This window comes from Orycteropus afer, unplaced genomic scaffold, assembly GCF_000298275.1.
Source record: "Orycteropus afer afer isolate SDZICR_OR568_19922 unplaced genomic scaffold, OryAfe1.0 scaffold00007, whole genome shotgun sequence".
NCBI lineage: Eukaryota > Metazoa > Chordata > Mammalia > Tubulidentata > Orycteropodidae > Orycteropus > Orycteropus afer.
In genome coordinates this window covers 11,244,433-11,266,796 of record NW_006921594.1, presented here as the reverse complement: position 1 = coordinate 11,266,796, position 22,364 = coordinate 11,244,433, and the positions used below count along the sequence as shown (strand labels likewise).

General features: G+C 39.3%; 1 protein-coding gene across 1 annotated transcript in view; it reads right to left on the bottom strand.

Annotated features, from left to right (window-relative positions):
• Positions 1-16,134, bottom strand: part of NRCAM (neuronal cell adhesion molecule) — a 92,263-nt gene extending 76,129 nt beyond the window's left edge. Inside the window, exons 1-7 of the mRNA XM_007944281.2 lie at positions 16,029-16,134; positions 13,843-13,860; positions 9,797-9,902; positions 6,190-6,386; positions 4,972-5,094; positions 1,504-1,674; positions 912-968 (exon numbers count right to left, since the gene is read on the bottom strand). Of these exons, the coding sequence (XP_007942472.1) occupies positions 912-968; positions 1,504-1,674; positions 4,972-5,094; positions 6,190-6,386; positions 9,797-9,902; positions 13,843-13,860; positions 16,029-16,134 (778 nt within the window). The remainder of the gene's footprint in view (positions 1-911; positions 969-1,503; positions 1,675-4,971; positions 5,095-6,189; positions 6,387-9,796; positions 9,903-13,842; positions 13,861-16,028) is intronic.
• Positions 16,135-22,364: the final 6,230 nt, after the last annotated feature.

Sequence of the window (22,364 nt, the reverse complement as noted above, 5' to 3'; positions counted from 1 at the left end):
AATGCCAGAGAAGATTACTTCAGGGATTTTAGAATTTTCTTAAGATGTTAGAGATTTGGGGAAAAACCTTACCTCTCTGAAACCACTTTGGAAATTGTTTTAAGGCCCATATGTCTCAGAAGTATGTTAAAATAAAATAAAGGCAGTGATGTGGCATGTCTAGCCTGGTCATGGGGGGGTTAATGGTTTTTTCTTTGCATCTCAAGGATGAAAAGTTAATACAGTAGATATTCTATCTTATAGATTGTTAGTACAACCCAATAGCCAGAACCTGCCATCTTCATTGATAGACTATACACGTCAGAGTCATTTTTCCTTTGAGGAAATCAAATTCTTTTATGTTTCAAAAAATGAAATTAAATACTATGTTTAAAAAAGATTATTTCAAGATAATTGCTTGGTTTTATACAAAACTAAGAGAAATACTATTGTTAATTATATCGATAATGCCATGTGAAAATGGACAAGAAATGTGATGAATTACTATGAAAATTGACTTAATGTTATTTGCTAAAGGTTATTAAGAGTTTGATGAGTTAGTAATCTAGCAGGTTAATACATTCTGCCAATTTTTATTTAGCTCACAAGAAAACGTTTATGGATGGACACAAAATCAAAAATATATTTCCAAATGTACATGAAAGATTTTTTCAAATCACATGAAATGGTTCTTTACATGAAAACAGTTAAAAATAATTTTCATTTTCATACATACATCATGAAAAATGGTTTAGTGACATATTCTGAAAGTTTATAACTATGATTACAAAAAACATACATTTACTCTAGTGGTGTTAAACATGTAATTAGAAATTTCATAAAGAAATAAGGTTACATAGCCATGGAGGTGAAGTTAGTGAACTAATTCTACAATGAAGGAAAGAATATCAGTTACAATCACCATAACTCACCACCATAAAACTCAGTGTCACTCAAATTAGCAGCTATAGTGTCATTCAATTCATCCACTGAAATAAACAGAATATTATGAAGAATGCACAAAAGCAGAGGAAAGGATCAAAAAAGTATTGGGCAACAAAAGCAAATGAATACAGCTATGCTGACAAAGTGTCATCCCTACCAAGTAAAAACAGTGTTTTACATTGTACATGATTAACTCATTAATTCACTCAGTTACCCCCAACCAGTAATATGTGACATCTAACGTAGGTTGCAGGACTGCTAAGTAAAAGGCATCGTGTGACATAAAGCACACTCAACTGCTCAGATCACCCAGTATACTCTGAAGGTTAACACACAAACAGTATTGGCAATAAAAGATGAACATGTACAGCAAAAAGAATGTAAAACACAATATTTATGGGATACCTGCCCTTTCCAAGATATATGCCAACACTTTAGTGATTATTCCTAGGTAGTTTCCTGATCATTTAACCCATTTACTTCAAAGGTGGTAGTATTCATTATTTAGTCATAGTTAATATATTTTACTCATATTTGTAACCATCATCAAAAGAGAGTTTCATGAAGCTGAGGTCTTACCTGAAACCACCTTCAGAGAAATAGGCTGCTTCTGCTGTATGGTTTGAGTGTGATTAAACCTGGCATAACAGATATAGTCTTCACGGGTGTCCTCCGGAAGGACATTGGAAAAGTACAGGTCTCCATTTAGACCCTGGGAAACTCTCTCACTTTGTGGAAGTCTTTGAAAGGCTGGAGAAAGGCAAAGAGATGTCCAAATCATTCCCTCACAAAGTAGCCATTTCTAAATTCGTGAGGTAAAGGTAGCTATATAAATATTTCTTTCACTAATAATTCTGTGAACTTCCCTTGAATAATTCTTGTGTCTCTAAATCTCTTTTAGTAACAGTAAATAGCTGGAAAAAAAATGACCATTTTAACTTCAACTGTACCTGTCCAACCCAAGTTTTCTGGTTGTGGGCAGAGGTAAGGTTATAGTCATACAGTAAAGTGTCTTATTTACCAAGTATAAACTAAAAAAAAAAAAAAGTTTTACAAAAAGAGTTGGCATGGCTTTTCTTTGTATTTAAATTATTACCTAGTTGGTTAAATACATATACCCACACATCTTAGAATACACACTAAAAAAGCTTCTAAGGATGTTTAACATGAGTTCCTTCAATATACAATAGTTAGAAACCAAAGACTTTGAGACCACCTAACTGTGAGCCGGGTCTTGTGCCAGATATCAGATCCACCCAAATCCCTGCTCTGTCTGAGCTCTGTTAGGTACTAAAACGGACAATCAACAACTGGGTGCAGTGATGGCACTATTTAATGTTGTAACCTGCCTCCCATTCCTACTCTCTCTCACCCTGCTCTACTTTTTCCTTTCTGAATTACTTATTACCTTCTAACACACTCTAAATTTTACTTGTCTTCCAATCTACCCAGCAGCACCTCCAAAGACAGGTCTATTTCTGAAAGGTCACAGCTTTGAAAACTCTACAGAGCAGTTCTGTTCTACTTTGGTGGCATAGTGTCTAAGGCATTTGACTGCTAACCAGAAGGCTGGCGGCTCAAACCCCAGCCACTTTTCGGAAGGAAGGTTGGACAATCTACTTCCATAGAGATACCACCTCGGAAACTCAAGGAGGGGTCACTGAGTTGGATTTGACTCGACGGCAATGAGTTTGGTTTTTTTTTTTTTGGGGGGGGGTGCTGTTGCCATAAGTCAGAATTGAATTGATAGCAACCAACAACAACAACAACAAACAACCTGTTAGCCAGTTGCTGTTGAGTTGTCAACTCATGGTGACCCCATGTGTTTCAGACTAGAACTGTGTTGCATGGAGTTTTCAATGGCTGATTGTTTTGGGTGTATATTGCTAGGCCTTTCTTCCAAGGTGGTTCTGGGGAGACTCAAACCACCAACCTTTCAATTAGCAGCTGAGTGCTATTAATCCTTTGCACCCCTCAGGGACTCCTTACTTAACATATCCATGGTTTGTTGTTTGTCTTTTTACACTGGAATTTGAGCTATCGGAGGACAGAGACCTTCATCTGCTCGGTCCACTGTGGTGACACTGGACAAATAGGGGCTTTGTAAACACATTGAAAGATTCAATGACTGACTGTCAGTCCTCTGCCTTTCCAGTTTCCAGCATGATGATTTACTTTCCTTCATGCCTGGTTAAGAAACTGTCTTATCTTAGGCATAGGGGAAGATTTTCTAAGTGTATTAGGAACATAGGGAGGTGGCATCAAGAATCTATGTATAGATTGACACTTGGCTGGCTAACATGCAGCGTAGAGCTTAACTGTGAAAGTTCTTGAGCTTGGAAGTGAGAGCCCTAAGAGAAGTCACACATGCCAGTGGCCTCAGGCCAGGCGTTGTGTCCTGGAAGGATTTCCTTTTCCAGTTAGACTTGAGCAGCTGTGCTTCTCCTACCACAGGTGTGTTGTCTACATTTCATAAAACACAAAAGTGTGATGAAAAGCCTACACGTTGTCTGGCAGGAAAAGGCAGGGAAACGTGGAGTTAGAACTTGAAAGAACACTAACTTACTTTTTGATCAAGGTGGGGGGTTTGATTGGTGGTCGTAAATTAACGGGTTTAAGCCATTTAATCTCCAGGGAAAGGATTGATATAAAAATAATTCAGAAAAAATAATGTATATTTATTTAATGACTATGGAGAGTTGTAGGCCATTCCATTTCTCATTTGTACTTTTATTGCTGATGAAAATGCAACAACAAATTTGGTGGATCAACTAAAGGGAACAGGCCTTCCCCAGAAGGGTACTTTGCCTTTTCAGCTCCTTCACGTTATAGTTGACACAAGCATGCAGATAACTATCTCAAATGTCATCTTGCAAATAGAACGCCATACAGATCTGAATTTTTCTCATATTCCAGATGCAACTCCACTTGAAAGTTCAGGATGTTTTGCCAATAGCCTAAAAGTGGATGTAAATGATGTAGCCAGCGGTGTAATGTGGAAAACAGTAGTTACGTATTTAGATGATTTTGAGACTTTACATGTACTATGTCCCCCTATCTCATCTAGAGAAAGTCAAAGCCCTTTCCAATGAGCCTCGTGGCCTTTATGATCTGGTCTACCTCTCTTCCCTCGCTCACTCATCTGGTCACACTGGCCCCCTGGCTCTTCTTACACACGCTAGGGATGCTCCAACCTCAGAGCTTGCACCTGTTGTTCCTTTCCACCCAGACCCCTAGGGGGCATTGGCTTGCTCACTCAGTCCTTTATGTTTTCAAAGAACATTTTATAAGAGGGCTTCCTTAACTACCTTATTTAAAACAGTACCTATCAGCATCACTCTCTTCCTCTTTCTCTGTTTTATTTTTCTTCATAGCACTTACCACCAACTGACAAATAATCAGCTAAATGCATTTATTGTCCCCTGACACCCTTGTTGCCAGGAATGTAGGTTCAGTGCCTGACATATAGTATTTGTTGCTGTTGTTATGTGCCGTCGAGTTGGACCTGACTCATAGCGACCCCTCCTTGGGTTTCTGAGGCAGTATCACTACGAAAGTAGATTGCCCAACCTTCCTTCTGAGGAGTGGTTGGCGAGTTTGAACCACCAGCCTTCTGGTTAGCAGTCAAGTGCCTTAGGCACTACGCTACCAGGGCTCCTGACATATAGTAAGTCCGTAAAAAAACTGATTGAGTGAATGAAATGACATGTTATTTGTTTCAATGAACAATTTATTTTCCTGAGCACCTCTAAAACATTTTATAAAAACTCTGTGAATTACAAACCAAACCCACGCCATCGAGTCAATTCTGACTCATAGCGAACCCCTTGGGTTTCGGAAGCAATAAATCTTTATGGAAATAGATTACCCCATCTTCCTTCTGTGGAGTGGCTGGTGGGTTTGATACGCCAACCTTTTGGTTAGCAGTCAGATGCCTTAGGGATTGCACCACCAGAGCGCCTTTGTGAATCACAAAAGGTTGTAATTTATTATAACAAGTCAATAATCATAAGACTCTTGGAGAATGTTCAGATTTTAAGAACTTACAGTTATCCATCCAGAATATTATAGGTGGTGGCAATCCAGCTGGGGGCCTGCATGGAAGTACTAGAGGCTGACCATTTCGAAGTATCATTGGTTCAAGTTTTTCTTTGGTCCACAACGGTGACCCTATTAAATACAATATTAACTGCTAAGTTATCTCTGCATTGAAAAATAAAAATACAGTTTATAAAAAGATACGTTTTAAAACAGGTTCCTCTTTCTAAACTTTTGAGGAAACAGTAACTCAGAATTTATGTACATTAAGATAACTAGAAAATATTTTTTAAATACAAAGTTAGAAAATAAAATAGAAGTAAAAAAATAACAGTTCTTAACATTTCAGTGCACTTTATTTTTCATTTTAGGGAGACATGTAATTTTGTTTTATTTATTTACTTAACTTTTTACTGTGATGTGAGTGAAAGTTTATAGAACAAATTGGTTTCCTATTCAACTGTTCGTACATGTTGGTTTCATGACAATGAAACAGCACTCTTCCCACTTCCTCCCTGTGTTACCATTCCACTTGTCCTTCCTTCCTATCCATTTCTACCTTCTGAGCTTTATCGCTGGGCAAATGTTAAATTTGAGCAGTGAGTGATTAGGATTCTTGAGTAAATTTCAAATTTCTTTTCTGGTTTCTTTGTAAATATTTTTTTTTTACAAATGATGCATATTGTGAGTATAATAATTTTTTTCAATGACCAGAACTGGAAATAATCACTGTTCTTTTAGTACATCATCTTGAGGTTGTTGGAAGGATTTAGGTCATGATCAGTGCAAAAAAGCCACAATAATATCAAGGTACTGAGGCCTCTATTTCTAGTGGAATACTAAAATAAAAATGTTTAAAGAAACAGGACTTGGATCTCAACTACCCATTTCTTACTGAATTTATTTTCATGTGACTAGAAGAAATTTGCTTATACAGAAAATATGTGACAAATAGCTAATTAGACTGGTTTTGGGAAGAAACATCTTTCTTAACTTTGCTTTTTCACTCAGTACTTGCATAAAAGACACACTGGATCAGCAAAGTATGAGGTTAGGAACTCCTTAGGATGAAATGGAAAGAATGACTTTCATGAAAAATAAAGTCAGAATCGGAAGCAATTCTAGTATTTTCTAATAAATATATATTTACTAAATATTTCTAGCAATAGCAGAGTCTCTGAGCAATCCTTTAAACAGAATCATGTTTGGTTGACAAGTCTTGCTTACTGGATGGACGGATGACAATATTATTAGAAACTGCAGCTCCCCGTTCATTCCTTGCTGTACACTGATAGACGCCTTCATAGGTTTCTGCTTTCCCCTCGCTCATGATGTTGATTATGAGGGTTCCTGAGCCAGCGTTCATGGTGACCAGAGGGTCCTTATCTATGTCAAAGTGAGTCCCATTACGTGTCCAGGAGAAGCTGCCCAACACATAAAGGTTTAAACTGGTCATTAGTCTGGAAAAACAAGATTATACATTTCTAAACAAATTCCTAGAAGTTTTGTGGGTTTCCTGAAATAAGGACTAGATTCACTATTCAGTAAAAGAGCAACATCCCCCCATACCTAAAACCTTGTCTTGAATCGTAACTTAGAAAAAAGTGTTGGTTGTATATTTTAAGGGGCATGTTTTCATTAGAACCAGCCAAATCTGATTCAATTCAGAAACCATGAACACAAATTGCCTGTCATTTTTCAAAGGGGGGAGGGGGAGGAGCAAGTCTCCCAAGCACATGCTCTTAGAGCTTTATTAGCACTTTTATTGTAAATTCCATTGTTCATGGAGTTGATAACCTGTCTATAAAACTTTGCTCTGGGCTGAAATGTGACAAGAAAGGCCTCTGCAAGATACACACACACACACACACACACACATATACATATATACATGTATGTATGTATATATACACACACATATATATACATGTACACATATATACATGTATATACATGCATTATGTATATATACACACATATATACATATATACATGTATGTATGTATACACACACATATATATATACATGTATGTATGTATACACACACACTCACACACATATATATAGTTGATCAAACTAGTTTTAAGTTAGGAGCTCTGGTAGCATAGTGCCTAAGGCACTTGACTGCTCACCAGAGGCTGGCGGTTCAAACCCACCAGCCACTCCTTGGAAGGAAGGTTGGGCAATCCTACTTCCGCAGTGATACTGCCTCGGAAACCCAAGGAGGGGTCGCTATGAGTCGGGGCCGACTCGACGGCAAACAACAACAATTTTAAGTTACTAAAATGCAAAGTATATGTTGGAAGAAGAGAAGATACGAGTTCATTGTTTTAAATACAGGCAGTCCCAGGCTTGCAAATGTGATCCATTCCTCTGTATCTTTAAGTGGAATCTGTAGGTGTATTGGAACAGGGTGTACGGTTCTTCTTTAGCCTTACTTTAGTGCAAGAAAAGTCTTGAAGCCTTTTAAATGTTTTAAAAGCTGCATGTGCAGCAAATGAAGGTAACTGTGATGATGAATTTGTTGTGAGTAGGGGTTGGTTCAATCATCCCAAAGTGAGGGCAAATTTACATAACACTAAAGGGCAAGCAGGAGCTGTCTGTAAGTCTGACATTCGTAACCTGGGGACTCCCTGTATTGGTTATTAAAAATGGTGATCCTGTATAAAAATGTGTCAGTCATCTTCTGTAAAGATTACAGCCTTGGAAACCCAATAGGGCAGTTCTATCCTGTCCTATAAGATGACTATGAGTCAGAATCGATTCAATAGGAGTGGGGTTTAGTTACATAAAACATACCTTGAGAGTGTTAAATCCTGGAGATTTTGTGAATTCCTTAGGAAGTATTCTAATTGTTAACTGAGATTATTATTCTTTCTCATTTTATTTAAGTAAAAGGTTGCTTTGAGAGTCACAGTGCTCATGCTATTAAACACTTTACAACTACTCACAAATCAATAGTGGCCATGTTCAGACAATAGCATGGATCTCTAAACTTCACTGTGTTTCCCAGGCCCACTTGGACCTTCCTTATGATTGCTTATCCACAGAGCAGTGGTTTTCACAAGTTGGGAGCAAGGATGGTGGTAGTACTGGCTTCCAGTGGATAAAGGCTGTTTTTTCTGCCCCTTCCTGCCTTCTGAGCTGTGTTTTTGGGCAAATGCTGCCCTTTTAGTCTAGTGTGTTGATTGTTCTGAGTAGTTCTTCCCTGGTGTAATTGTGACCTAATTGGCCTGTCTATTGTTTGGCTGCAAGTTGATACCTGAGGGGTAGGTTCAGCTTTAGGCTTGAAGGGTGTCTAAGGGTCACAGTCTCAGGGATGAATGATTTTTGACATACTGAGGTATTTGTTGTTTGTTGTTGTTAGTTGCTGTGGAGTTGAGTTAGACTCCTGGCAACCCCTTGTGTTACAGAGTAGAACGGCCCGTAGGGTTTCAAGGTTGTGACCTTTTGGAAGCATATTATCAGGCTTTATTTCCAAGGCACCTATGGGTGGGTTTGAAATACCAACCTTCTGGGTAGTAGTCCGGTGCTTAACCGTTTACCTAGGGACTCCTACTTAAGTATTGAGTAAGCACAATTCTATCTTAGGTGATAATCTATGATGGTCTTAACAAGAGCTGTGAAAGACAAACTCAGATATATAATATTTAGAAACTCACTTCTTCATTACTTAAAAGTCCACATAATATTTTAATAGTAATAATCCAACTCTCTTCAACACCCATGTGTTACTGAACCAGTTATGGATCATCCACTAACTATCTGTGTGGCCTTGGACAAGTTACTTAAAATTACTCAGCTTTGGTCTTCTCATCTGTGAAATATATTGGTTGGGCTCAATTATCTCTATGTCCTTTCAACTCTATAATGCTATGCTGTGCTCATGCCAAGACTTATATGGAAACTACTCAACACTGACCCTGCCAAGTTTGGAAAAGCATTTAGGACAACTTACAGACCATAATGGAGCCACTCTGTGGAAGAAAGATGAGGCAATCTACTTCTGTACAGATTTACAGTGTTGGAAATTCTATGGGCAGTTCTACTCCGTCCTACAGGGTTGCTATGAGTCAGAATTGAGTTGATGGCAGTGAGTTTGGGGATATGGAGCTAGATGGGGGAGCGCTGTTGGTGCAGTGGATAAAGCACTTGGCTGCAAACCAAAAGGTGAGTGGTTTGAACCTACTAGCTGCTCTATGGGAGAAAGAAATGGCTGTCTGCTTCTGTAAAGATTAACAGCCTTAGAAATCCTATGGGGGCAATTCTACTCTGTCCTATAGGGTCAGTATGAGTTGGAATCAACTCGACAGCCGTGTGTTTTGATGCTCCTAGAAGGCATCTTAGAAGTCATCAAATTCAAACTCTTTGTTTTACAGATGAGGTAAATGAGGCCCAGAGAAAAGAGATCTGCCCATGTCATAAGGTCATTTATGTCACAACCACATTTAGAAGGTTCTTTCTTTATCTCTCCACCATATTTGAGCATTTTGCAGAAGAACCGATGTACAGAAATGCAATAATCAGGTTTTTAAGAAGAAAAAACTGATTTTAATTAAGCAGATTAAAAAAATCAACTTTCAAATGATACTGTAAGAATATGTAGGACTTGAGAAATTAACACGAATATCTTTGAAGGGCTAAAATGGACCAGTGGAGTTGGTTAGATGTACTCAGGGGTGGTCTGAAGTCACTGGCATTGAGAACTATCCAACCAAGAAAGAGTGCTCTACATGGCCTAACTTATTTTATGGGGCTTTCAGAGTCTATTCTGTATTTAGAGACTTCCCCAGACAGACTCCAGTACCATAACAAAGCAGAAAGCATACCTACCTTGGAGGAGGTTTCCCTTTGGCCTCACACTGGATTACTATATTCTCCCTTGGGTCAATAATGTAATCTTTCGGAGACTGTTGAGTGATGGTTGGAGGTTGTACCACTTAATTATAGAAAGAAGAACAATGTAAAATAAATAATTTATTTAATATCATAATAGAAATCATTGTTTTCTATAGAAAAATCCTTTCACCTAGGCTATGCTGCAAATGTTTTTAGCAATTTCTACTGTGGTGGCCCACAGCTCAGTAGATTTTCAACTAAAAGTCACTTAAAACTGAGAAGTCAAGGTACAAGTTCCTTTTTTGATAACTTTATATGCACTCAAAAGCACTATTTTCCAGACTAAAAGTTTGGGAAAATAATTACCATCACAAGCCTGACATTAAGACAGTTTCTCTTCTGATGTAACAATGAGGAATTCCTCTGATGGATAGTTTGCTCCAAACAATATCGTTCCATGAAATTTAAGGTATCAGGTAAAGGTACGTTTCTCTTCTGAAAGAGTAACTCACTTACAGTCAGTTCATCAGTGAGTAATGTAAGTTAATATACTTTGACAACAAATAAATTTGAAAAGTTAATATCAAAAATATTGTTAAAATGGAAATGCGACATGTCTTATCAAAGGCAGAGGGTAGGTGAATTAGGAACAAAGATAAAACAGTCTTACTTAGAAGATAAACAGACTGAGGAAATTCTTTGTTACAGGAATCACTATTTCCATTGCACCTTCCAAAGTGATAACTGATCATTTATTATCAAGTCTTAGGGGAGAAATGGTTCTGACCCAAAACAGTATGATTTGAAGAAACCTGGGATTGGTACTTCCAACCCTCCTCAAATTGCTCTAAGGTATCAAAATCAGAGCGTTAGAGCAGGAGGGACTGAGAAATAATCTATTCCTACTTCCTAGTTCCTCTTCTCCCACTCAGCACTTGCCTAGGAAGGCACAAAACAGAAGAGAACCAAACTCTCCCAACTGGCTCCTAGTAGACAGCTACCACCTTGCCCAAGTCCAGGGAGAGCCATTTACAGAGCTCTGTGGTTCTGGAAACTTTTTTTTTTTTTTTTAAACTTTTTATGTGATTTGGATGAAAGTTTACATACACATTGTGTTCTGTGACATTGATTACAATCCTCACGATATAACAGCACTCCTCCACTTCATCCTTGTGTTTACTGTTTCCCTTTATCCTTCTTTCCTATCCTTTCCTGCCCTCTGAGCTCAATTCCTGGGCAAATGCTGCTCTTTAGGTTGATTTTTTGATTGTTCTAAGGAGTGTGTTACTTCCCTCATGTTACTGTTCACCTTATAGGCCTGTCTATCATTTGGCTGAAAGTTGGGTCATGGGTGCAAGTTCAGTTTCAGGCTTGAAGGGTGTCTAACGACCATAGTCTCAGGGGTTCCACAAATCTCTATTAGACCAGTAAGCCTGGTCTTTTTTTATGATTATGAGTTACATTCCACATTTTTCTCCCACTCTATCCAGGACCTGCTATTGTGATCCCTTTCAGAGTGGTCACCAAGGTAGCTGGGCACCATTGGTTCTTCTGGTCTTAGGGTTGTGGAGGCTAGGGTTTACATGGTCCAATAGTCCTTTGGACTAATTGTTTCTGGAGACATTTTTGACTGTTACAACTGGGGGTGCTACTGGCACTTAGCAAGTGGAGACCAGGGATACTGCTAAACTCTGTTCAATATACAGGACAGCTCTCTGCAACAAAGAAAATTCTTGCAACAAATGTTAGTAGTGCCATGGTTGGAAAACTCTGGCACCAACTATGGTGTGAATGGTCCCCCTGAAACTGTGCCATGCAGTGGCCCTGCCCCAGTAGCATTCTCCTGCATCATGCAACCTCTCCCACGTCTCTCTCTTGGATTCTCACTCTCCTTTCCTTTACTGCTATGTCCAACAGTCTGTATCAGCTCATATTCCATCATGTGGATCCTTCCTTTCCTCCCTGCCCACACTCTGCACTTCCTTTCTGAAACTCCTTCTACCTGCCAACCAAGCATTTTTCAAAACTTAGTCAATGCTCTGCTCTTGTCCCTATTTACTCCAGTTATAATTGTTGTAGTGTTTATCACCTCCCCATCCAATGTCTTAAAAGTCTGTACATATAGGTGTGTTCTCGCCCTCTCTCCAGTCATATTGCTGTCTACCAGACATCTCTTACCAAACATCCAACCAATATCTAAAGAATAGATCAAAAGCTATACTCATTATTGCTATCCTATATTGTGTACTAGGAGCTCTGGTAGCATAGTGGCTAAGACACTTGCCTGCTAACCAGACGGCTAGTGGTTCAAATCCACCAGCCACTCCTCGGAAGGAAGGTTAGGCAATCCTACTTCCATAGTGATACTGCCTCGGAAACCCAAGGAGGGGTCGCTATGAGTCGGGGCCGACTCGATGGCACACAACATCAACAACAACATATTGTGTACTAAATAAATTACTATTACTATTATTACCACTAGGAGCTCTGGTAGCATAGTGCCTAAGGCACTTGACTGCTAACCAGAAGGCTGGCAGTTCAAACCCACCAGCCACTCCTCGGAAGGAAGGTTGGGCAATCTACTTCCATAGTGATACCGTCTCAGAAACCCAAAAGAGGGGTCACTATGAGTTGGGGCCGACTCAACGGCACATAACAACAATAACATTATTACCACTACTAGTATACTAGACAGTATCAATTTCCTTCCTTTTAGCAATATCTTACCTATCCTCTTTGTCCTCTTCCTAACAAGCCAGTTGCTCTCTCAGCCTCCACAACTGTATATGGAATTCTTGCTGCCCTGGTGCTGTCAGTTTCCATTGTTGGCAGTTTGTTCTATTGATTAAGAACTAATCTATTTGCTACTAGGTATGAGACCTAAAGCAAGTTTCTTAAATTCTACAATCTCTCATTTCCTCTGGAAGAAATGAAGTTTTGAGAGCAGCACCTATCTCCTAGGGTAGCTGGGAAGATTGAGTAAAACAATTTGTGTGAAATTTGTAGTATATGCCAATGCTGTAGTGCAACAATGTTAGCCATTTTTGCACTAGTATCATGATTGGATTTATTTGGGGCAATTTTGCCTCTGAGTGATCCTTGAGACTCTGGGAGTGCAGCATCTGAAATGAAGGAAGGCCACCTTGTAGCTCATAAGTAGTAAATGGTGGATGTGGGTGGCTTCAAACTCAGAACTTCTATTCACATGTCTAGAGCAGAGCTGGTTTACATGCCATTCCCAACTGCCAGCAGTATACCATCTGGATGTACCTTTTTGAACCAGGCTTAGGCTGTCTGGCAATTAACAAATGCTTTGCCATAATAAGGGAAAAGGTGATTTTACATAACTTCCCTGGCTGATCCAGAATCAAAGAAATTTTCAGATGCTTGAAAATGGACTAATGAATTGTTAGCCAGACGACAGATGAGGCCCAACTGTCCTAGGCAACAGAAGTTCCTGCTTAGAGCAAATCACTCAGAAACAATACAAGCAGTGGCTACTTGTTTGTCTTTGGCACACTTCAAAACCACAGTCAAATTCGCTGGGCTATTTATACTGATGGCACCTAGAAACACTAGTCCACACTGCCTGAGGCTCAGGAAGTGTAAAGGGGTGTAGAGCTGCTGACTCAGGTGTGGCTTCTGCATGCACCCACCTTCTAAAAGATACCAAATGACATGTCTTTATTTCAGCAAGCGCTTAATAGTACTTGGAACCAGAGAGTCATTGTGTCTAAATTTTGTGAATTTTCTCATTGAGTTACATCAGATGTGAATAAAGCTTGGAAGTTAGTAGCACAGCATATGGGTAGGAAAAAAAAAAGAGCAATACCTGAGTCTTCAGCTTTCATGCAGGTAACCTAATGAAGTGTGCTTTGTAGTTAATATAAATGCAAGGTTTAGCCACAATAAACACAGATGCCAAAAAAGCCACCAGTTACAAAACATAACATTGTGCATTTAATTCACAGTATTAATTAGAAAAATAAAGACATGATCAATATTTCACACTGCCTAATAATTTGTAGAAAGACACTTACAATCTTCAAGAAGTTTTGCTTTTCCCCCATCAATATCAGCAGGTGAGTGGGCAAACAGGATTAAAGAAAACCATATGTTAGTAATAAGAACGTTAGAACCCTGCAGATAAAAGGTGCATCTCGTGTATTTGATTTGATCTAAAAAAAACAAAAACAAAACAGTATAGCGAAGGTTGCAGTTGTGAAATTGCAAGAGAAAGAAACTTGGATGAATAGTTTTGTTTACACCGACAGCATCTATCCACATAAACATATGGAAGAACAAAAGCAATGCTGTAGGTAAAAACGGTTCTTCCAGGAATAGGAATGACTAACTCCATTCTGTACATGTGCTGGACAAGTAATTATGTTCAATTTGAAAAATAGTGGAAATCTACAATTAATCTGAGTTGTCACATACTGTGTAGTGTCTGATCCTATTATCCCAGACATCACCAGGCACATGGTAATAATACCTAACAATGGGATGCTGCCATAGCGCTCCATCTAAGGCAAATCCAGCAAGGATTTTAGATATTTAGATGACTATGGTTAACCACCAAGTCTGTAATGGAACTTTTCAGACTGTTCACATATTTCTGCTTCAGAATTCCTCAATCTCCCAGGCGCTGCTGGTGCTCACACCAAGGGGCAGCTCATGTACCGGAGAAGGGGTGACAGGGACAGAGGCAGGGGAGAAATTACAACAGCATGCAATTCAAATGATTCCGCATTGCTGCCTGTCAGTTACTTCTTGCAAAGGTTAATGCAGGAGTGCCTGGGTTATCCCTACTTTCTTTTAATCATGGCTAGGCCTCTTCTCCATTAGCAGCGATAATTGAGTTAGCTATAGGTGACTGTTTCTCTCTGATTGTTAGATTGAGCAGTCAGATTAAGGGGAGAATATATTTAACACAAGAGAGAACAAAAGCCTTTTTCTCAAGAGCTTTGTCTCCCTTTCCTGTGCTTCTGCTAGGGCAAATGCTTGCTTAAGCATTTCTACTCTAATGGATTTAAGCAATATATATAATTGAAATTAAAGTCATTGGATTCAACATTTTTTGAAAATAAGAAAAATAGTGCACTTTATTGTACTTTAGATTATAATAACACAGCAAAGGAAGTCAAATAAATGTGGAGCAAGCCACATCTCTTCTGAATGCCTTCCTATTGGCAGTTGCAATCTCTATGGCAAAAAATGACATCCCAACAAATGCACAGGCCTAGAAAAGCGCTATCTTCCTTGCACCTTGAGAAGCTTGCCAAACAGATGTTCTATTCAGGAAGCTAATGGATGGATGTAAAGAGGTCATGCAGATTAGGGATAAAGGATAAATCAATTCTGAAGTACAGTAATTGTCTAGATCTGAAATTCTGCTCTCCAATGCAGGAAAAGCAACCAGTTGGAACCTAGAATTATCTTCATTTGTCACAAAAGAGGCCCTCCAGCCACGGAGTGTGCAATGCATACTTTACCGTTAGGAAAAGAGTCGACTAATACAGTAGCTGTTGTTTGCTCCATTTGAAACAGTATTTTTGCAGATTATTTGCCTTACTTCCAAAATTTGCATCTTGGTCTTTGATCATGGTTTGTTAAATCAAAGAGGTCCATTCACTAGGATTTAGGTAGGACACATTTCCTAGTCCTAGATTCATATTTAATATTCACAATTAAAATGTGAAATTTGCATTGTCTGCATCCAGAGAAATGAGTTATGGGTAGTTTGGGGATACAGAGGGGTAGAGGGTTGGCACCCCCATCTTTTCTGGGGCACTCTCAGCACATGTAGAGAGAGGGTGAAGTGCCAGTGGATGTGTGAAGTCTCCAAGATCATTTTAAAGGGATTCCTATTATTTTCTTGCAGAACTGCTTCCATAAAGAGCTGTCCATGGGGAGGATCAGGGAGGATCAGGGCAACCTTAAAACTCACTCCTTTTCAGGCCAAACCCCGCTAAGGTACACAAAAGGCACCTGATGTGGGAGGAAGATAATGATAGGGAGAGGACAATAAGTCCAACCATTTCCACGGCCATGGTCTCGGTGCGAATCTTTATAAACACCAGGTGCTGAAGGTAAAAGCCAAATTAATTTTGATTAGCTTTTCAGCAGCACACAGACCTTCCCCATTCACACAGCTCAGAGTAATGGTAAATGCTGGGGAGGTTTTGACCCCCAGGCCTAACAGCTTTAAAATGATAATACTTACGATCAAGAGGTACTTCCAGTGCACTAATCATCTGGCATAGGAGGAGAATCAGGGGCACTCTGCCTGCAGATAAGCACTTCGTTTTCGGCATTATTTTAAGCTGCATTAGCTTAACTCCTGCTGAGGCCCACAAACTGAATTTCCTTTTTTTCTTTCACAAAAGACTTCTGTGCAACGTTTAAATAATTTTCATACAGGATCCTGAAAAAGCATACAGTAGGAGTCATAATTACAATGTACTAAAAAGAAGGAAATGAAGAGAGGAAGTCTGGAGCACAGAAAACCAGCTCTTATTATACATGAACTCTAAAAGGGAGCTAACTTTTCAATATTTCACTCTCAAGACTGGAATAATCATTTATTCATAAATCAGCTGAAATCAGTTCAGAAATACTTGCAGCACAGTAAAGCAAAATCTTTCTGCCTTGACATCCTTATGGTTTTTCCATTTTAAATATTTGTATTGTAAGTGTTCCTGGAAGCCAGGATGTCTTTCTTAAAAGATCAGGACAACTTGGCTTTGAAGCTGGTTAGAAATCTTTGTGACCTTTAGAGAGTAAGCCTAATGGCTTCTCCCTTCAAGAGATGGTCTCTGGGAAATTTCAGGGCATTGTTGGAATTCTGCTTCAAACTCAAAATATAGATTTACCAGCTGAACCAGCAACAACTCAGGCCTTCTTGGCCTCTCACCAAGATGACTGAAACTGACCTAGCTGGCTTTCCTCACTGCAGTCATCCTCCTTACTGGTGCTAGATTGTTTTTTTCTAAAGAGGCTTTGTCATGGATTGAATTGTGTCCCCCCAAAATATGTGTCAACTTGGCTAAGCCATAATTCTCAGTGGGTTGGCAGTTATGTTATGATGTAATCATTACATTAAATATGTAATGATGTGATCTGATGTTATCAGCCAATCAGATGAAAGTGGATTACAGTGGGATGCAACACCCTTACTCAGGTCACAGCCCTGAGATCCAATGTTAGGGGAGTTTCCCTGTGGGGTGGTGGCCTGTATCACCTTTTAAATTACAGGAGATAGAAGGAGAGAGAAGCAAGGAGAAGTGGGGGGGACCTGACTACCACCAAGAAAGAAGAGCTGGGAATAAAACTCAAAATCATTTGGAGGAAAAAAAAAAAAAAAAGATGGTTGGGACCAGCTTTGTTGGTCCAATAGAGCCCGGTGGAACCACTGAGATATGGCCCCTAGCTGCCCTTCAGGTCTGGAATTGAACCCACACCTGTGGTTTCCAGCCAAACAAAGTACAGGCATGGGAGTTAAACATTTACCTCAAGTAGACACACGCCCTGGAGAGAACAATCATGGGAGAAAGAAGGGCTGCTTATGCACAGGAAGACAGCTCAGGGGGCAGGAGAGTACAGAGGGATGGACACTGGGAAGAGGTAACTGTGGGGAGGAAGTGGGAGGGGAGCTGTTGCAGTGTGGTAAACTGTGGTCAATGACATGAGACAAAGTATATGTGAACTGCTGTATGGAAAGTGAATTTGCTCTGTAAATCTTCACCCAAATAACAATAAATTAAAAAAAAAAAGAAGAAGAAGAGCTGGGAGAAGAGCATGTCCTATGGGCTCAGGAGCCCTGTGCTGAGAACATGCTAGACCCAGGAAAAGACTGATGCCAAGACACATGGAAACCTCCAAGGAAAGTTGGGCCCACAGATGTTGAAAGAAGCCAGGAACTTCTCCTAGCTGGCACAGAGAGAAAGCCTTTCCCCAGAGCTGGTGTTCTGCATTTGGACTCCTGAACTGTGACAGAATAAATTTCTGTTTGTTAAAGTTACCCATTTGTGGCATTTCTGTTACCACAGCATTAGATAACTAAGGCAGAATGTGGTACTGGGGGAGTGAGGTGCTGCTCTAACAGATATCTAAAATATGGAAACGGTTTTGGAATTGAGTAATGGGTACAGGAAGAGTTTTAAGGTGCCTAATAGTAAAAGCCTAGATTGCCTTGAATAGGCTGTTGGTGGAATTATGGACATCAAAGGCAATTCTGGTGAGGGCTCAGAAGGAAGTGAGAAGAGTTGTAATACTGTTAATGAGAAGAAGGTGAGAAGCAGTGGCAGCGAAATGGCCAGGACCAGGACTTAATTACTGAATTATTTGTGTAATTATTTTCATAATGCCCATCTTTCCCACTAAACTGCAAGCCTTGTGAAGGTAGGGACTTTATTAATCCTGTTCGTGATTGCATCCCCTGAGCCCATTGCCGTCCCTGGTGCATGGTAGGAAGTAAGTTAAGTATTTGTAGGAAAAATGAATGAAGGGAGGAAAGGAAAAAGAAAAGGAGACTTAAGATCTTTGGAGATGAGGTTATACTCAGATAGGCAGTCTGACCATGATCTATCTACTCAAGGTTACGTTTATATGTATACTACCTGGTTTGAAAACCAAACTCTTTTGTCAATATGGCCAAATTAGTTGTAATGCATCTGTGCATGTGAAGTAGAACTTAAATATGTAATGAAAAAATGAAACAATACTGATGACATGTTTTGCCACAAATTGAATTGAACCTGATTAAAATTGTAATAGGTTAATACTTGCTAAAAAACAATAGGAAAATAACCTAATATGCTAAGCATAAACATTACAGTTATATGTATAAACATGGTTTGTTGAGTGAAACATCTAGGTTATACGTTTCATTTAAGAGCTAGGAAATCTATCTTTTCATGTTATAACATATGAACATCCATGCCCATTAGTCATTGAGAAGCATGTATAGAAGTTCACCCAACCATTCCTAACCAAAACAAACCTGTCTTTTTTTGTGTGTGCAAACCATATTTATATTATTCAACTTGATTTACTTAGATATCTCATGCTTTTTATGTTGAAATTCTAAATTCTGACTTCACACTTACACTCCAGGGAAAATAAAAATAAATGCCACACATGCAGGTCCCACTAGAATGAGCTACAGTTGATGTGAACATGTTGCACAAATTGAAAGAAGACAACAGAGTCAAACATGGAGAACACAAATGGCATACCTGCCTGATTTAAGTGTCATGCTAATGCAATTGATTTGATTTAAGTGCCCAGCTCTCTCAATATGTGCTGGAGAACTAAAATACTTCCTACAAGATGTACTAATAAATTATAAGATCTTAAACAGCTATATACAATATCTATGTTATACATTCTTCATTTATAATTCATTTTGCCTGGATGCTTTAGCCGTTCATCTTTCAAAATAGAGAAAATATGAGGTAACTTCATATAAAAGAAAGTGTCACTCAATTTGCTGTACCTTTTCAGAGTAACAATCAAAAAACCCAAACTATTCCCTTTGAGTCAATTTTGACACATAGCCCCCTATATGACAGAGTAGAATTGCCCCCATATGGTTTCCAAGGCTGTAAATCTTTACAGAAGCAGACTGCCTCATCTTTCTCTTTCAGAGTTGCTGGCAGGTTTGAACCACCAACCTTATGGTTAGCAGCTGAGTGCGTAACAGCTATGCCACCAGGCTTCCTTTTTTCAGAGTAGGCATGGAATCAAACATTGCACATTAAACTACAGTGCTTTATAAAGGAAAAAATTCAAAGTTTTAAGAAAAATCCAGACAGCACTCATTAATAAGACATGAGAGAATCCTCACAACGAAGGGAGGACATGGGCTAAGATTAGAGATGTGGTCTCCCTTCACTGTTGTAAGTTAAGTACACCACGAACCACAAAGTCATTTAGTATAGGCTCTGTATGGGGAGGACAAAGTAACTACCCATCCCATGCTCAGACTCCTGCCTGTGAAAAATCACCTATGCCTCCCACATATGCCATCACAGGTGAAAACTAAATGCCCAAAGACAGGATCAGGTTCCAGCACTCATCAAACTGCAAAGCAAATACACCACAGAAAACTGAGCTTTTCCTTCAGTAGGAGTAATGCATATCTTACAAAGGAAAATCACTGGTTCTGCACTCCTGCACATCTGCCTTGTGCATTACCTTGGAAAATGATAGTCATTCTCCTTGAAGTGAGAATTACTAGCTAAAATGAAATTGCTTGTGCAATTATACTAAAATGAGTAATACTACCATTTGAAATTGCACCATTATGTGTGGTCAAGGCTAAGAGTATGTTAATGCAATAACTCACTGGCGTCGAGTTGATTCTGGCTCATAGTGATCCTACAGGAACAGAGTAGAACTGCCCCCATAGGGCTTCTAAGGCTGTAAATCTTTAAGGAAGCAAACTGCCTCATCTTTTTCCTGTGAAGCGGCTGGTAGATTTGAACCACCAACTTTTGGTTAGCAGCTGAATACTTTAACCACTGCACCACCACGGCTCCTTGTTAATGCAACAGAGCTTGTAATTTGCAAAAACATTTGCCACAGAAGCTTTCAGGCACATGCAGAAAAGACATATGACTGGTTCACCTTCTGAATATAAGTCACCCTGATATTTAATACCACAGATATTATTAAAAGAACCCAGAGTGGTGATGAACAGTATTAGCCTTTAATACTTCGCTTCATTTAACTCCTTTCAAAGCAACTATGAAACAAAAAGAAAAAAAAAAGAAAAACTCCCTACTTTAGTAAACTTTGCACAATTAGAAAGGAAATGAAATGCAAGGATTCTTTATTTCTTTTTACCTAAAATTAATTTTAAACCAGAGAGCAACTGTTCCCCTGGGCTGTTTACTATATATTTCAAAAGAAAACCTACAGTTTTGACCAATGATTCACATTAAGCCTGAGAAAAGTAGCTAGCTCTCATGGTGATTACTTAAGAAGTTTTGTCATTAGAAAGAAAATAAAGTCCATTTTTCTCTGTAGTGAAATATGTTATTTAAATTTGGAAAGAATATTAGCTCTCTACCAGAAGTGAATGGCCATCCATTACTTACCGTTTCATTCTGCTCTGTTTGTGTTTTCAGCTTCCTGCCATGGGTGGTTCAATGCTGACTGCACAATGTTATACGATCTACAGACTTTTGAAGCCAATAAACAAATATGCTTATGTGACTGGTTACCCTTTGACACACTAATTATTCTTCTGATGACCCATCAGTGGGTGGCCCCACGAACTGGAAAACTGGATATGACATTATCTAGGCTGTGAAAAGCATTCTTTACCAGCCTACTCAGGTATGGTCACTTCTCATATTTAGTAGTATTTACCATATGGAACAAACACATTAATGCCCATCCTAGCCCATGCTTGTGCTTTTCAGTCACAGATGTTGAGTCTTAGACAATGGTGGGAAGGTTAGAGAAAAACAGACAATGGCTGTGCTTAATTAACACATCAGCAAGTCATAGTTACATCGCACAACTATACAATTTTATTTTCTCTCTAATGACAAAGCTTCTTAAGTAATCACCATGAGATGTACCTCAGAAAAAGTAGTTTGGGAGTATGTGACTGTAGAAATAGGAATGATCTCTTCAACCAAGAAGGGAAACAGGGTGAAGATGGAACATGTTTCTAATTTCACCACAGCCCAAAGGAATCATTCATAGTATTGTTTCAAGAAGGAATGTGGTAGCTAGAACCAAGAATAGCTTAGGAAAGGTGAACAATTAAGAGGTGCTTTTTACATAAATGGGAGCTCTGGTGGCATAGTGCCTAAGGCATGTGACTGCTAACCAGAAGGCTGGCGGTTCAAACCCACCAGCTACTCCTCGGAAGGAAGGTTGGGCAATCTACGTCCGTAGTGCTACTGCCTCGGAAACCCAAGGAGGGGTTGCTATGAGTCAGATCTGACTCCATGGCCGTGGGTTTGGTTTTTTGGGGGGTGTTTTACCTAAATAACAAATGACCCTGACAACAGCTCAAATCTCTGTTTTTCAGAGCACCATAACTGACTATCTTATTTGATTATCATAAAAACCCCAGAAAACAAGAAAGTATTTATTATACCCATTGAACAGATGGGTGAAACAGTAATTATACCTATTTAACAGATGAAAATAAAGCAATCATAGTAGCTGCCGTTCACTGAGCTCTATGTGCCAGGTACCCTGTTGAGTGCACTCCATGCATTAACTTAGCTAAGCCTCTCAACACTCCAAAGAGAAATTCTGATAAACTTTTCAGTTGACTGATAATGAATAAGCTAAGAATGTCGAAAGTGCCACGGACTGCTAAAAGAGCTAACGAATCTGTTCTGGAAGAAGTGCAGCCGGAATGCTCCTTGGAAGCAAGAATGGCCAGACTTTGTCTCACCTACTTTGGTCATGTTGCTAGAAGGGACCATTCTCTGGAGAAGGATGTCATACTTGGTTAAGTGAAGGGTTGATGAAAAAGGGAAAGATGGATTGACGCTTGGTGGCTGCAGTGATGGGCTCAGGTATAGTAGGG